Raw genomic sequence first — 13486 nt, forward strand, 5'->3', positions numbered from 1 at the left:
GCCATTACATTATCAAACAGATGAGAAAGCAATCTTGTAAAAATTTGGAATCTATATAAAAATGACTTGTCTCCACTGCAATATAATATCTATACCCTATATCAAAATCAATTTAATTTGCGTAAGGGGAGCATAAAGGAAAGGAAAAAATATAAACATATTAATAAATTTAAAACAATTAGTATGTCCCCAGACTTAAGACCTTATGAAGTTTTTTTATTTTCGCTATCTTGTCTAATATTAATTCATGAAATTATGTATGGCATGTTAAGCATGGTGTCCTTGCTGTTAATCTGCAGAGGAGTGGAAGTCACAGTTTATAAAAACAGAGAGAAAGAAACTGCTGCATTACAAAGCTCAGCTTGTGAAGGACTTGAACCCTCGTATCTATTGCCCTTTTGCTGGTTACTTTGTGGAAGCACATCCATCAGATAAGTATGTTTGACTTTATACATCAGGTGTTACTACAGATGAAAAGAGTGAAACAAATTTAACTAGAGAATGATTTCTACTAAAGTGATTATATCTTTGTTGAAATTTCAACTGAAATAGTCACTGATTTCATCATGTGCAAAGCTTAGGTAAAAAGTTGCTTGAAAAAATTGTATTTAAATTTTATAAAACCTCCTCATGTTGCTCTGCAAGCCCTTTGATGTTGCACAAGTCACCCCTGGCAACCACTAGGTAAATGGGGTGCCACAACAAATTAATGGGTTTAATAGTGGCAAAATATGGGGTTGGTTTGTTAATGACAGGCAAGAAAAAGGCAATCCTAGCAATGGTTTCAAAATGTGGGCAACAAATAGGTAATTGTAACAATACATCATCTGCAATAGTGACAATACACAAACAACAAATGGGCAACAGTGACAATATGCAAGTAACAAATGTGAAGCTATGATACATTGGTAATAAATGAGTTATGTAGCAATCGTGCCCACAGAGCCGGACACAGCCCTCCATTTTGTTAAGAATTCTCCATGTTGTCCCATCATCCCCCCTCCCTCTCTGTTCGTCCACAGTGACATGTGGTCGGTGTGTGTTGGCAGAGGTCACAGGCAGCCAAAGCAAAGCAGGGAGCTCCGAGCTATAAAACCCCCAAAGGAGCTGGGTGCCTGGCTGTCTAAGAAACTGTGCAATCTGGCATATCGTAAAAGTATAACCCAAGCCTTTCCCTGGAGTTCAAAGACATTCCAGAGGAGTAATAAACTAGATACCACATTCAAAATCCATTTTCCCCCTATGTCTCAAATCTTGGAACATGAGAGACTTACATAAAAACCAGGCATATCTTCAGATTGGTCACGATAAGACAGACCGTTTGATATGTCACACTCCTTGGCTGGCATACATAGAAAAGCAGAAAAGTATATCTCTTGAACCATTCAAGTGTATATTTCATATCTAACCGTTCCACAGATGCGTCTGCATATTAATCAACCTGCGGGTGGAAGGTTACGTGTACCTAGGACAAGTTATGGATCATAATAGCAGATATGAGAGCTTCTGGTTGTAACTTAGGTCTCCACCCAACACCCCTCCCCAAAAGGAGACCATTAGTTACTACTCCAAAGAGACACCCTTCTGGGTTTTGCTAGAAAAAGGCTGTTATGCTTGGAGTGTGTGTGAGAGAAAGCAGTGTCTCCTGCGTTTAACATCGAAACTAGCCGTAAAGACAAGAAATCCTTTTGACTTATGACACTTGAAGCTGCTTAACCCAAGGCTGATTGGCAAGTACTTTAACCCTTTAACCTCCTTTCTGTTATCTCTTTGCTGTGCTATTGTTCTCTGTATATTTTATATATATTGGCTACATCTTTTTTCTGTAAATATTTTTATTGCACCCTTTTGACCTTTTTAGTAATAAATCTTACTTTCTGAAAGTGTTGAACTGTTTCTAAAGCTCTTTAATGCAACTTACGAATTCCTGCTGCTGAAGAGCGCTACTATGTGTGTTTAACCCTATGTATAACCTGTCTGCGGTGACAGTGGTATACAGATGATTATCCAACCATCCTAGTGTATTGCTGATATTGCCGAGTTTCCTATTTCTCTGTACAAAAAGGAGGTAGTGGCAGTGTGAAGGGTTAACTGCGTAATTAACCTGGCCCAGTAACAATCGTGCTCAGGCTGCCGGTACATCGTTTTGTGGTCCAGTGAGCTGGAAAATCGTTGTGCAGGGTGCAGCTGGGCGTGGCATTGTTACACACGTGACATCGCGGTTTTAGATTGGCTAGTCCTTCGGTCACGAGTTTGGTAAGAAGGGCAGGGGTCTGACGCCGTGATCATCACAAGTTACCCTTGTGTAATATGAACAGTATAACGAGGTTGTGATTATCAGCAAAGGATTCCATACAGAAAATAGTAATAATGTAGTTTATTGACTAAACTTAAAACCAACAATGTAATATATTGCAGCTTACTGGTCTCTGGTGTGTAGCTGCCTTAATTTTTCTTTTTGCAAGATCCTTTTGCTTTTGTTTGGTAATCCAGCAAATAACACAATTCCTGACACAAGCATAACGGCATACACGTATGGGTACAGGCTCCGCCACCTGCCCACTCACAAGACCGATTACACTGCATAAATGAGTCACCTCCCCCAAGGCGGCATTCTCCATATTTTTCATCAATGCTCAGCCAGTTGTGGAACTGTTTAAAGAAAGAGGTTTGGTCTCTCCTCCTATGGTGTTGGAATCCGGCATATTAGCGCCATGTTTGTGCCCTTATTTTGTTTGGTGGAATGCCTGAGCCATTCATAAGGCGGCTGCGCTCTTCAAAGATGGAGTCCTGTGGACCGGTTTGCAAAGGAGCAGTAAGGTGGTGCCAGGGTAACTTCTGGTTCACTGTAAATAGGTGGCAGGGTGCCTCGGCGGCTGCACGGAACGTTATTGAGTGAGGACACCTGTATTGGAGAGGAGCAGCACCTCTCCTTTCCCTTATAGCAAGTCCAGGATGGTAGTCTGGAGCACAAGGCAGGCGAGTGAGCATATTGTGCTAGATAAGCTGGGATCAGAGGCTGTTATGTTGTCTGCTTGCTATGCTAAGTGCTATGGTTTACAGGTTTCTTTCCGTACTCTAACGGACTGCTACCTGTCAGTGCCGTGTTAGTTCAGTGCTTTTGGAAGGTAGGCTATTCCCTTTCCTTTTTTCGAGGCATGTGTCTGTGTAATATGCTTGGTGCTTGTTGTTTCACAGCTTCCTTAAAGGTGTAGCTATGAGCTCTCCCAGAGACCAGCCACACAGTATAGGATGAGGGTAAGGTAAGTAGATATTTGTGCTTTTTTTCAAAAAAGAGTGCATGGCTAACAATTTGTAAATATTTTTAGTCCACGTCGTCAGCATTGTTCCTCAAAGATTTTGGGTGCAAGCCATGCTGCTGCTGCTGTGACCCATTCAAGAGCTTGCCAGGAAGGCCAGCATATAGTGGAAGCCACACAGTTTGAAGAAGGCCAAGCGGAAGATCAATGCTTGGGATGTGCCTCAGCAACGCTACCTGGGAAAGTATTATGTCAGCCATGCCTAGCAGAGGCAACAATGGATAAGGCAGAGGCAGAGAAAGCAGATATGATCTCGCTGATAAAGCAAACAGTAAAAGAATCCTTACAGGAATTGGGCAGACCAAGCCAACCAGCCACTTCTGTACCAAGTCCGTCTCTGGCACAGAAATGTTTCCCCAGTAAATCATATTTAGCTGCCAGCTCAGGGGATGAGTCCCCAGTGAGAGATGACCTAATGGCCAGAATTGATTTCTCTCTAGTACAGTCCCCAGTGAGAGCAATCAGAGAAGCTGGAGTGGGGGGAGGAAGTCTGTCGGAGATCGCCGCGCCGCTGGTCCCGGCGCAGGCGCAGTACACCTCCCTGTACGCGAGCGCCAGGACTTGGCCGACCGCGGCAATCAGGTTCGCGCATGCGCAGTAGTGACCGCGGGCGCGCGCCTGGCACCAATGACAGCGCAGGGCGGGATATTTAAACGGCCCTGAGCTGTCATTCAGTGCCTTTTGGTCTTTTGTATCCTGTGAACCTGTGAACCTGTCTGAAGTAAGTTGCTGACCCGGATTGTGCCCTGACCTTGCTGTTTTCTCCTGTTTTGACCCTTGCTTGCCTGACCTCTCTCCTGAATGCCCCCTATTGGATCTGACCTGCTGTTGCTGACCTGGCGCGTGACCCGACTATTCTCTGCCCGCTGCTCTGTACCGCACCGTCCCCATAGTTACCGACCCGGCTTGTATGACCCTGCTCCTGCTCAGCCATCCATCCATCCATCCGTCCCTCTCTACGGGGTCTCCAGACCTCCTCATACCTGGCTCTCTCCCGTGGGAGCCCCTGGCGAATACCCCTACCACTGACGGGTGTCCTCAGTAGTCACGACCTGGTCCTAGGGTACTCCAAGTCCATCCCCACCATCAGGGGCCCTGGTGAACAAGTACCCTGGGGCTTAGACTCCGTGCGCTGGGAACACCCGACCAGTGGAGTGCTAGTGGTACCGCCGGGCGGTCCCTTACAGTACCAAAAGGCCATGACTGAGCCTAGAGGAGGGCCCTCCCCGTTAGAGGAAATTTGCAGGCACCTAGCTAATTTGACGCAGGCCGTAACGGTCCTGCAGGACAGATGCATGCAGCTGGAGAATCGCATCCAGACTGGCTCTATTTCTGATCCTGCCCCACAGGCCCCGGTTTCTGCACCCCCGGCCCTGGTAGCTCAGGAGCCAGTCTCAGGGGCTTCCGCCCCGCTCCCTATGGTAGAACCCCGAGTACCCCTACCGGAGCGTTTTCACGGGGACCGCACACGCTTCCGGTCATTCCGCGACTCCTGTCTCTTGTTCTTTGAGCTACAACCCCGTACCTTCCTGACCAAAAACGTGAAGGTAGGATTCATTATTTCACTACTACAGGGTGAACCCCAGGATTGGGCCCACCGGCTAAGGGGAAACAATGATCCTCACCTGGGATCGGTCAATAGTTTCTTTGAAGCAATGGCCATCTTGTATGATGACCCACAGCGGGCAGCCTCTGCCGAAGCGACCTTATATGCGCTCCTACAGGGGCCCCGAGTTCTCCTTTGCTCCGAAGGAGACTCCGACTTGAAACAGGTTATTCCCGCAGCCTATCATGGGTTCCTGGATGTGTTCAGTAAGCGGGGAGCCGACACTCTGCCCCCCCACCGCCCGTATGACTGTCCAATCGACCTGTTACCAGGCTCTGAAATCCCTTTTGGGCGTATTTTCCCCCTATCTGAGCTTGAATTGGGGGCCCTGAAGGAATATATCGAGGACAGCCTCCAGAAGGGATTCATCCGCCCCTCCACTTCTCCAGCAGGAGCGGGAATCTTCTTCGTGGAGAAAAAAGACAAAACCCTGGCCTTGTATTGACTACCGGGAGCTGAACAGGGTCACGATAAAAAATCGTTACCCATTGCCATTGGTACCAGAACTGTTTCAGAGCCTAAAGGCTGTGGCTATTTTCACAAAGCTTGATTTAAGGGGGGCCTATAACCTGGTACGCATAAGAGAGGGGGACGAGTGGAAAACTGCTTTCCGTACCCGGTTTGGCCACTTTGAATACTTGGTCATGCCATTTGGGCTGTGCAATGCACCAGCCACCTTCCAACACTTTGTGAACGACATCTTCAGGGATTTTTTGGATGTCTTCGTTATCGTCTACTTGGACGACATACTAATTTTTTCACCCTCTCTAGAGGATCATAGGATACATGTGGCAAAAGTTTTGGGGCGATTGCGGCAGCATGGGTTATATGCTAAGGCGGAGAAATGTTGCTTTGAGCAAACTAGCATCACGTTTCTAGGCCTGATTATCTCCACTGCGGGGGTCGTGATGGACCCCCAGAAGGTCTCTGCAATTTTAGATTGGCCTGAACCCACGGACAAAAAAGGTGTCCAACGGTTTATAGGGTTCGCGAACTTTTATCGGAAGTTCATCAAAAACTTCTCGGGTCTGGTCTCCCCCATTACCCAACTAACCAAACTTGGAACCCGGTTCAAATGGACACCAGAGGCTCAAAAAGCTTTCGAAGCTCTGAAAAAGCTGTTTACCTCGGCACCCATCCTGGGCCACCCGGACGCGGCCCTGCCCTACATCTTGGAGGTAGATGCATCGGAGAATGCGGTAGGATCCATCCTGTCTAAGTGGAAAGGCACCAAAGAGTTACTCCATCCCGTAGCATTCTTCTCGAGGAAACTCACCCCAGCAGAAAAGAATTACGATATCGGGGATCGAGAGCTGCTGGCTATCAAAGCAGCGCTAGAAGAATGGAGATACCTGCTGGAAGGTGCCTCACACCCTATATTGATTTTCACAGACCACAAGAATCTGAAATATCTGAGGACTGCCAAGCGTCTACGCCCACGGCAGGCGAGATGGGCCCTGTTCTTTTCCAGATTCAATTTTCATATTACTTACAGGCCCGGATCTAAAAATACGAAGCCTGACGCGCTATCTCGTATGTTTGAGGACTCCGAAGAAGAACTGGTACCCGACACTATCTTGTCCTCAGGGAACTTCTTGGCGCTCCAGACGGACCTTCGCTCCAAGTTAATAGAAGCATCTACGGCCACACCAACCCCAGTTGGGGTATCCCTCCAGAACAAAGGGGGACTCCTGTGGAAGGAGGATTCCATCGTGGTACCTGAGGAAGTCCGGACCCTGGTTTTGGGGCATTGCCACGATCACCCGCTGGCGGGTCACTTTGGCCCAGTCAAGACTCTGGAGCTTCTCCGGCGCTCGTTTTGGTGGCCAAACATGGCTAAAGATTGCAAGCTCTACGTGAGATCCTGTACCATCTGCCAGAAGAGCAAACCGTCAAGGAGCAAAGCCTGGGGGCTGTTGCGACCTTTGCCGATTCCCGAACGGCCTTGGCAGAAGATCGCGATGGACTTCATAGTCGAGCTCCCACCGTCACAAGACCACACAGCAATTCTGGTGGTTATTGATCGCCTATCCAAGATGGCTCACTTCGTGCCACTAAGGAAGACTCCGTCAGCAACTGAGACGGCGCGAATATTTATCCAGGAGATCGTTAGACTTCATGGAGTACCCGAGGACATCGTCTCTGATCGAGGGGTCCAGTTTACATCTAAGTTTTGGAGGGCTCTGTGCAAGGCCCTGGACATCAAGTTGTCCCTCTCCTCCGTGTTCCACCCTCAGACCAACGGTCAGACCGAGAGGACGAACCAGACCCTGGAGCAATACTTGCGTTGCTACACGTCTTTCCTGCAGGGTGATTGGCTGTCTCTTTTACCCCTGGCGGAGTTCGCTTATAACAACGCAAGCCATTCGGCAACGGGGCAGTCCCCATTCTTTTCGAATTATGGGTTTCACCCTGTCTTTCTCCCTGACTTGGTCTCTGAATGCCCAGTTCCAGCCACGCAGGATGCGCTGACCTTCTTCTCCGTCAATAACAAATTACTCCAGGAAGCCATCGCTCGGGCCCAAGAGGACAATAAGAAGGAGTTTAACAAGAAACGAAGAGGGGATTTGGCGTTGCGGCCTGGGCAGAAGGTGTGGTTGGCCACAACCAACTTAAAGATGCTTTGTCCCTCGAAAAAATTGGGACCTAAATTTGTGGGGCCTTTTCAGGTAAAGCGGATGGTCAACGAAGTGGCATATGAGCTGATCCTTCCGGCCACGTTCAGAATTCATCCAGTTTTCCATGTATCTCTGCTGAAGCCAGTGATCCCAGATGCCTTCCCAGAACGAGAATCCAGACCCCCTGAGGCCGTAACGGTCGAAGGACAAGAGGAATTTGAGGTGGAAACGATCCTTAAGTGCCGAAGAAGGGGGGGCCAGACCCAATTCCTAATTAAGTGGAAGGGCTATGGTCCTGAGGACAATTCCTGGGAACCGGCTCATAATGTCCACGCACCTAGACTAGTCCGGGAGTTTCTTCGTGATCACCCGTGGTGGAGAGATCGGGTGGGCATCCGGAGGTTGCCCGTAGGGGGGGGGCAATGTCGGAGATCGCCGCGCCGCTGGTCCCGGAGCAGGCGCAGTACACCTCCCTGTACGCGAGCGCCGGGACTTGGCCGACCGCGGCAATCAGGTTCGCGCATGCGCAGTAGTGACCGCGGGCGCGCGCCTGGCACCAATGACAGCGCAGGGCGGGATATTTAAATGGCCCTGAGCTGTCATTCAGTGCCTTTTGGTCTTTTGTATCCTGTGAACCTGTGAACCTGTCTGAAGTAAGTTGCTGACCCGGATTGTGCCCTGACCTTGCTGTTTTCTCCTGTTTTGACCCTTGCTTGCCTGACCTCTCTCCTGAATGCCCCCTATTGGATCTGACCTGCTGTTGCTGACCTGGCGCGTGACCCGACTATTCTCTGCCCGCTGCTCTGTACCGCACCGTCCCCATAGTTACCGACCCGGCTTGTATGACCCTGCTCCTGCTCAGCCATCCATCCATCCATCCGTCCCCCTCTACGGGGTCTCCAGACCTCCTCATACCTGGCTCTCTCCCGTGGGAGCCCCTGGCGAATACCCCTACCAATGACGGGTGTCCTCAGTAGTCACGACCTGGTCCTAGGGTACTCCAAGTCCATCCCCACCATCAGGGGCCCTGGTGAACAAGTACCCTGGGGCTTAGACTCCGTGCGCTGGGAACACCCGACCAGTGGAGTGCTAGTGGTACCGCCGGCCGGTCCCTTACAAAGTCATACAGCCAAAATAAGGAAGTATTATCCTCATCTGAGAGTCAGGGGTTTCTTTCCCTCTAATTGAGAAAGTGAGAGATATCAGTTATGATGAGTGAAAATAGGTGGATAGGAAACCATCACTATCAAATAGGTTCGATAAGATGTACTCGTTTAAGGAAGAGGAAGTCCAGCCTTTGGAAGTGGCTCCATTGGTGGATATTGAGGATAGAGAATAGATTCAGAGATTAAAAAGATTTACATATCTGCCAGATGTGCCTGCAAGCTATCGTTGGCACTCTCGTCGATGGCTAAGGATCTGGACAGAGTGCAGAGATTGGATGCCTCGGCGATAGGTTGGGGGGCTCATCTCAACAGGTTCTTCGTCCAGGGCCTTTGAAAAAACAAATGGCAGGAAGTTTCCAATATAATCGAGCTGAGGGCAACCTTCCAGACCTTGAAGGCATTTCGGGAGCAAGTCTGTGGTTCCAATGTGATACTTCATATGGACAACAAAACGGCAGTCGCTTATGTGCGCCGCCAGGATTGAACACGTAGCCAAGCACATTTGGCAGAAGTCTCGACCATTAGGAACTGGGCTCAATGGAATCTAACTCACCTGTCAGCTGCTTATATTTCAGCCCCTCAGAATTATTTGGTGGATGCTTTGAGTCACAAGACTCTGTACAACAACAAATGGTCCCTGAACCAGTCAGTCTTCCACGAGACCTGCAATCAGTGGAGTTATCCGGACCTCGATCTAATGGTGACTCCAGCCAAAGCAAAGTGCAAATGCTTTCTAACAAGAGTGAAGTTTCCAGAAGCAGAAGCAGTGGATGCCCTTAGCTATGATTGGATTTGTGACCTAGCTTATGTTAAATAGATAAATCACGCAAATACCCAGACCTAGTTGTGTTCAAAGCGGCAAACACATCAAGAGGATATCCCCTCTAGATCACAAATCAAAATAAATATCCAGTGATGCGCTAAGTGAACTATATAAATACATAAAAAATTCACATAAATAATATACAACTGATATGTGTCCAATAAAGGACAAACAAGAAAAGTGCTCAATAGTGAACCACTGCCAAAAATAAATATAATGAATAAACATATACGGAGCAGTCCTTATGAGGTATATAGAACAGTCTCCTTATTCTGGGGTGAAATAATAGAAAGTCTTCATTTAAATATAACCACTAATGTGAGAATTGCACCACCGTGATATCAAATTGGAGGCTTACCAGATCCTTTGACCCCTTAATTATAGGGGGTCAATACACGCCTGATGTATATAATTCTATCCAGACTCATATAGTGCACTAACCAGCTGGAAAGTCAAGATCACGGAGGTGCGGCGGCCATCTTGACTTTCCAGCTGGTTATTGCACTAAGCAGCTTCATGCTGCATCTGTATATTCTACCACCCCACAGATGTTCTCATGTTTTATCGCTTATATTGCACAATAAACCTTTCCATTTATCAAAGTACTACACTATGGGCATCCTGTTTTGCTCTTGTTGGATTTTAGACACATATAATACTTCTTCTAGTGTCTTGAGGTGATTATGAATGAAAGAGCCATTGAAATAAAAAATGAAGTGTGATTTTATTCTATCACACAATGGTGTAAAGTAACAATGTAAAGCGTATTATGAACAGTTCCATGTAGATAAAATTACTGTAAAAATAACAAGCAAACGTTTAAAGACAAAGTCACCATTATCTGTCATGGCTGTCCTTGCCATGTGCAGTTATCCATGTCCTTGTCTGTCTCAATGACTTTGTGAAGAAGAAGCCGGACGTGACTATATTGTAGCTGGAAGTGATCTTGTAACAGTATGCACCTGTTGCAGCTTCTCAGACGTGTGTATGCAAGAGTCATGTAGCGTGTAAGTGTGTCCCTCTTGTCCGTTGTCTCATGGTCTTTTATGAGGCAAATGTACGTCATAGTTAGTGATCTTAATACCTTCTATGGAAATTACTACTGCTTAGCAAAGCCATTTCATAAAAGGGAGGGGATACTATACATATGATGTTTGATGGACAGGAACATATGTATGCTGATGTAAATAATATTAATGATGTAACCCTCAGCTATATATTTAAAGAATAATATAGCTTAAGAACATATCAATGTATAATCACTAAACTATATATGTATCAATGTTAGAAACGTATACTAAATACACACAGATACTATTAAAATACATAATGTAATAGTAAGTCACTTCTAATAACCTTGACATAACTACCAGCCTAAATATAGTATACTCAGCCTTCAACTGATTTAGCTAGTTCAGCTTACTCCTGTCTTATTTTACTGTCTCAGCTTTACTTATTCATATCTTTTTCAGTCTCAGTTTAATTGAAGAATAGTAATACTACCATTTGTCAAAAAACGATTTGCACATATTAATATTAATTATGACTAATCATAAATATTTTGCAAGCTTGCCATCAATATAAGTGCCGAATCATAATTTAGATTTATTAACAGCTCTGTACCGAGCCTTTAATCCCCAGGATCCCAGGCACATACCCCATTGTCCATAGAGGGATATCCACACCAGGCTGCATTCTATCCCACCTAAAGGGGACCTCTGGCTGACTTCTAACTACCCCAGACTCCAGAGGAGAGCTTTCCAGACCGGGCGGTATTCCATTCCATCCATGAGGGGACTTTATGCAGAATGCAATATATTTATACACTGCGCATTTAAAATGTGCATCCGGTGAGTGTGCATTTTTACCATACCCCGCATGTCACCGGAATATTGGATTGATACTACTGAGATCATAAGATTGTTTTCACATTTGAATATTCCTGCACTTTATTGAGACTATTATTTATTTATTCATATATTTCAGTCATTGCATATCTGGACATTATATTTTACTACCCTATATGGTGATTAATCACCAAATGATTATCTACTGAGTATCTGTTGTAATAACTAAGTACATTACTGTGGTACTTTATTTGGGGAGTAATCAGATATTTATCCTATATTCCTATTTCTATTATTAGCGCTGCACGTTTTACATTTATATTTATTATGCTTGTAAGTGCATTTTTGTAAGCGCAACACTAGATATTTGTTGTGACCTAGCTTCTGTATTCCCACCAATACCTCTGATTTTCAGATTGCTTAACAGGTACGCAGGCATAAAGGAATAGTGATAGCGTTCATCCCTCTTTGGCCTTGCAGGACGTGGTTTCCGTTACTACAGTCTTTGGCAAATAGAACCACCAGTCTTACTTCCAAAAATACCGAACCTACTCCAGCAAGGCCAGGTAGTACGTGTCAATCCACCACTGTATCTATTGAGGGATCCATGGGTGTCACCTTAGGCTGCTCTTTATATGGACTACAAACATGTCCATATCTCCATCTTCATTACATGGGGGCAGGACAATTGGTAGTTTACAGAAGACAGCTAGGAAAGAACATTTTTTTTTTGGTGCAAAAGGTATTTTCTGTATTTGCTAAAAATATGTTCTTGTCTTAAAAAGAAAACTAATACAGCCAACACATCTAAGACCTTTAAGCTGCAATATACTGCATATTCTCATTACAGCAAATAACCTTACTGTTGTAAAACAAGGGTAATAAGGGTAATGTGCATTTTTTTAATACACAATTACTATGGGGTAAATACCTGACACTCCCCTGGCAGCAGCATTTTGACCAAAAAAGTCTGACGCTTGTAAAAGTGTGTACGTGCATTTACCCGCATCAAGCATTTGGGTCCTAATTAATTTCATGGGCCAGAATAAATAATTTATTCAGAATATATAATTTCTCATCCCACTGGAGCACAAGCAGGCACAGTTTACCAGCCATGCAAAGCCAGATTCATATTTTTCTACCCCCTAAGCTAGCTACTTTGTGACAATTCCCCCCATCTACCTATGTTGTAGTACTATTGTAATTGCAAAACCAGAAACATGTCCACAGTATAGTTCTATGTTAATTAGTCAGTGTGAGGACATGTCATACAGTTGTTATCCAACCTTGTATCCAACCTTATATTTTCAGAAGACGAGGAACAGATTCTCTCTTCTTTATTTTCGTATATTGTATACATTCACAATCCTCCTTTCCTGTGATTCATCTCTGTGATTTATCTTCATTACAGATATATTAAAGATACAAACATTAAAAATGATGCTGCAACACTGAATCAGTTGATAACTAAAACGTCAAATGTTTTTACCTGGACTCCAAAGCCAGGAGCTGTGCTGGATGTTGGCAGGGTATTAAAGGACCCAAGTGACAGGTAATAAATATGCCAGGGTGGATAAAAATCAATAATTTTTTTTTAAAAATCCAAAAAAATTGGATTTTTTTTATTTAAATCGGATTTTTTTTATTTAAATCGGATTTTTTTTAAATAAAATGCTTTTTGAGGAAAATATATTACCATCCAAAGGTTATTCCATCATGAAATAAAGATTAGTTTTTTAATTATGTAGAATAAGGTTGTATATGTTTAATTTTTTTGGTAAATAAATTCCATTAATCCATTCACAATGTTATGCTCTTCCAGAGGTTTTTGTAAGATTATTGGGCAGTTTCTCTGCCTACAAGATATTATCACAGATGCTTGGTTTACTTTTGCAGTTCTCAAAACTGAATTTGACTCAGTGGAGATCACATGCCTCTTCTTCACAGCAAAAATGTTATAACATGAACAGAGTTAAGAAAAAGACCTTAATCCTAACTTCTACAAACCTATGAATACAGAATAAACCCCTTCAGTGCTAAGTTTCAAGAAGTTCAGTGAATAGAATAGAAACAATATTTTTCTGATTGTTTGGAGTGGAATAGATC

At 44.9% G+C, this 13486-nt stretch overlaps 1 protein-coding gene across 1 annotated transcript in view; it reads left to right on the forward strand.

Annotated features, from left to right (window-relative positions):
• Nucleotides 1-13486, forward strand: part of LOC149458374 (cytidine monophosphate-N-acetylneuraminic acid hydroxylase-like) — a 253892-nt gene that overhangs the window by 171609 nt on the left and 68797 nt on the right. The window contains exons 9-10 of the mRNA XM_089682231.1: nt 300-435; nt 12792-12932. Coding sequence (XP_089538357.1) covers nt 300-435; nt 12792-12932 — 277 coding nt within the window. The remainder of the gene's footprint in view (nt 1-299; nt 436-12791; nt 12933-13486) is intronic.

Source organism: Staurois parvus, unplaced genomic scaffold, assembly GCF_062004578.1.
Source record: "Staurois parvus isolate SC_StPar_1 unplaced genomic scaffold, SC_StPar_1.0 ptg000287l, whole genome shotgun sequence".
NCBI lineage: Eukaryota > Metazoa > Chordata > Amphibia > Anura > Ranidae > Staurois > Staurois parvus.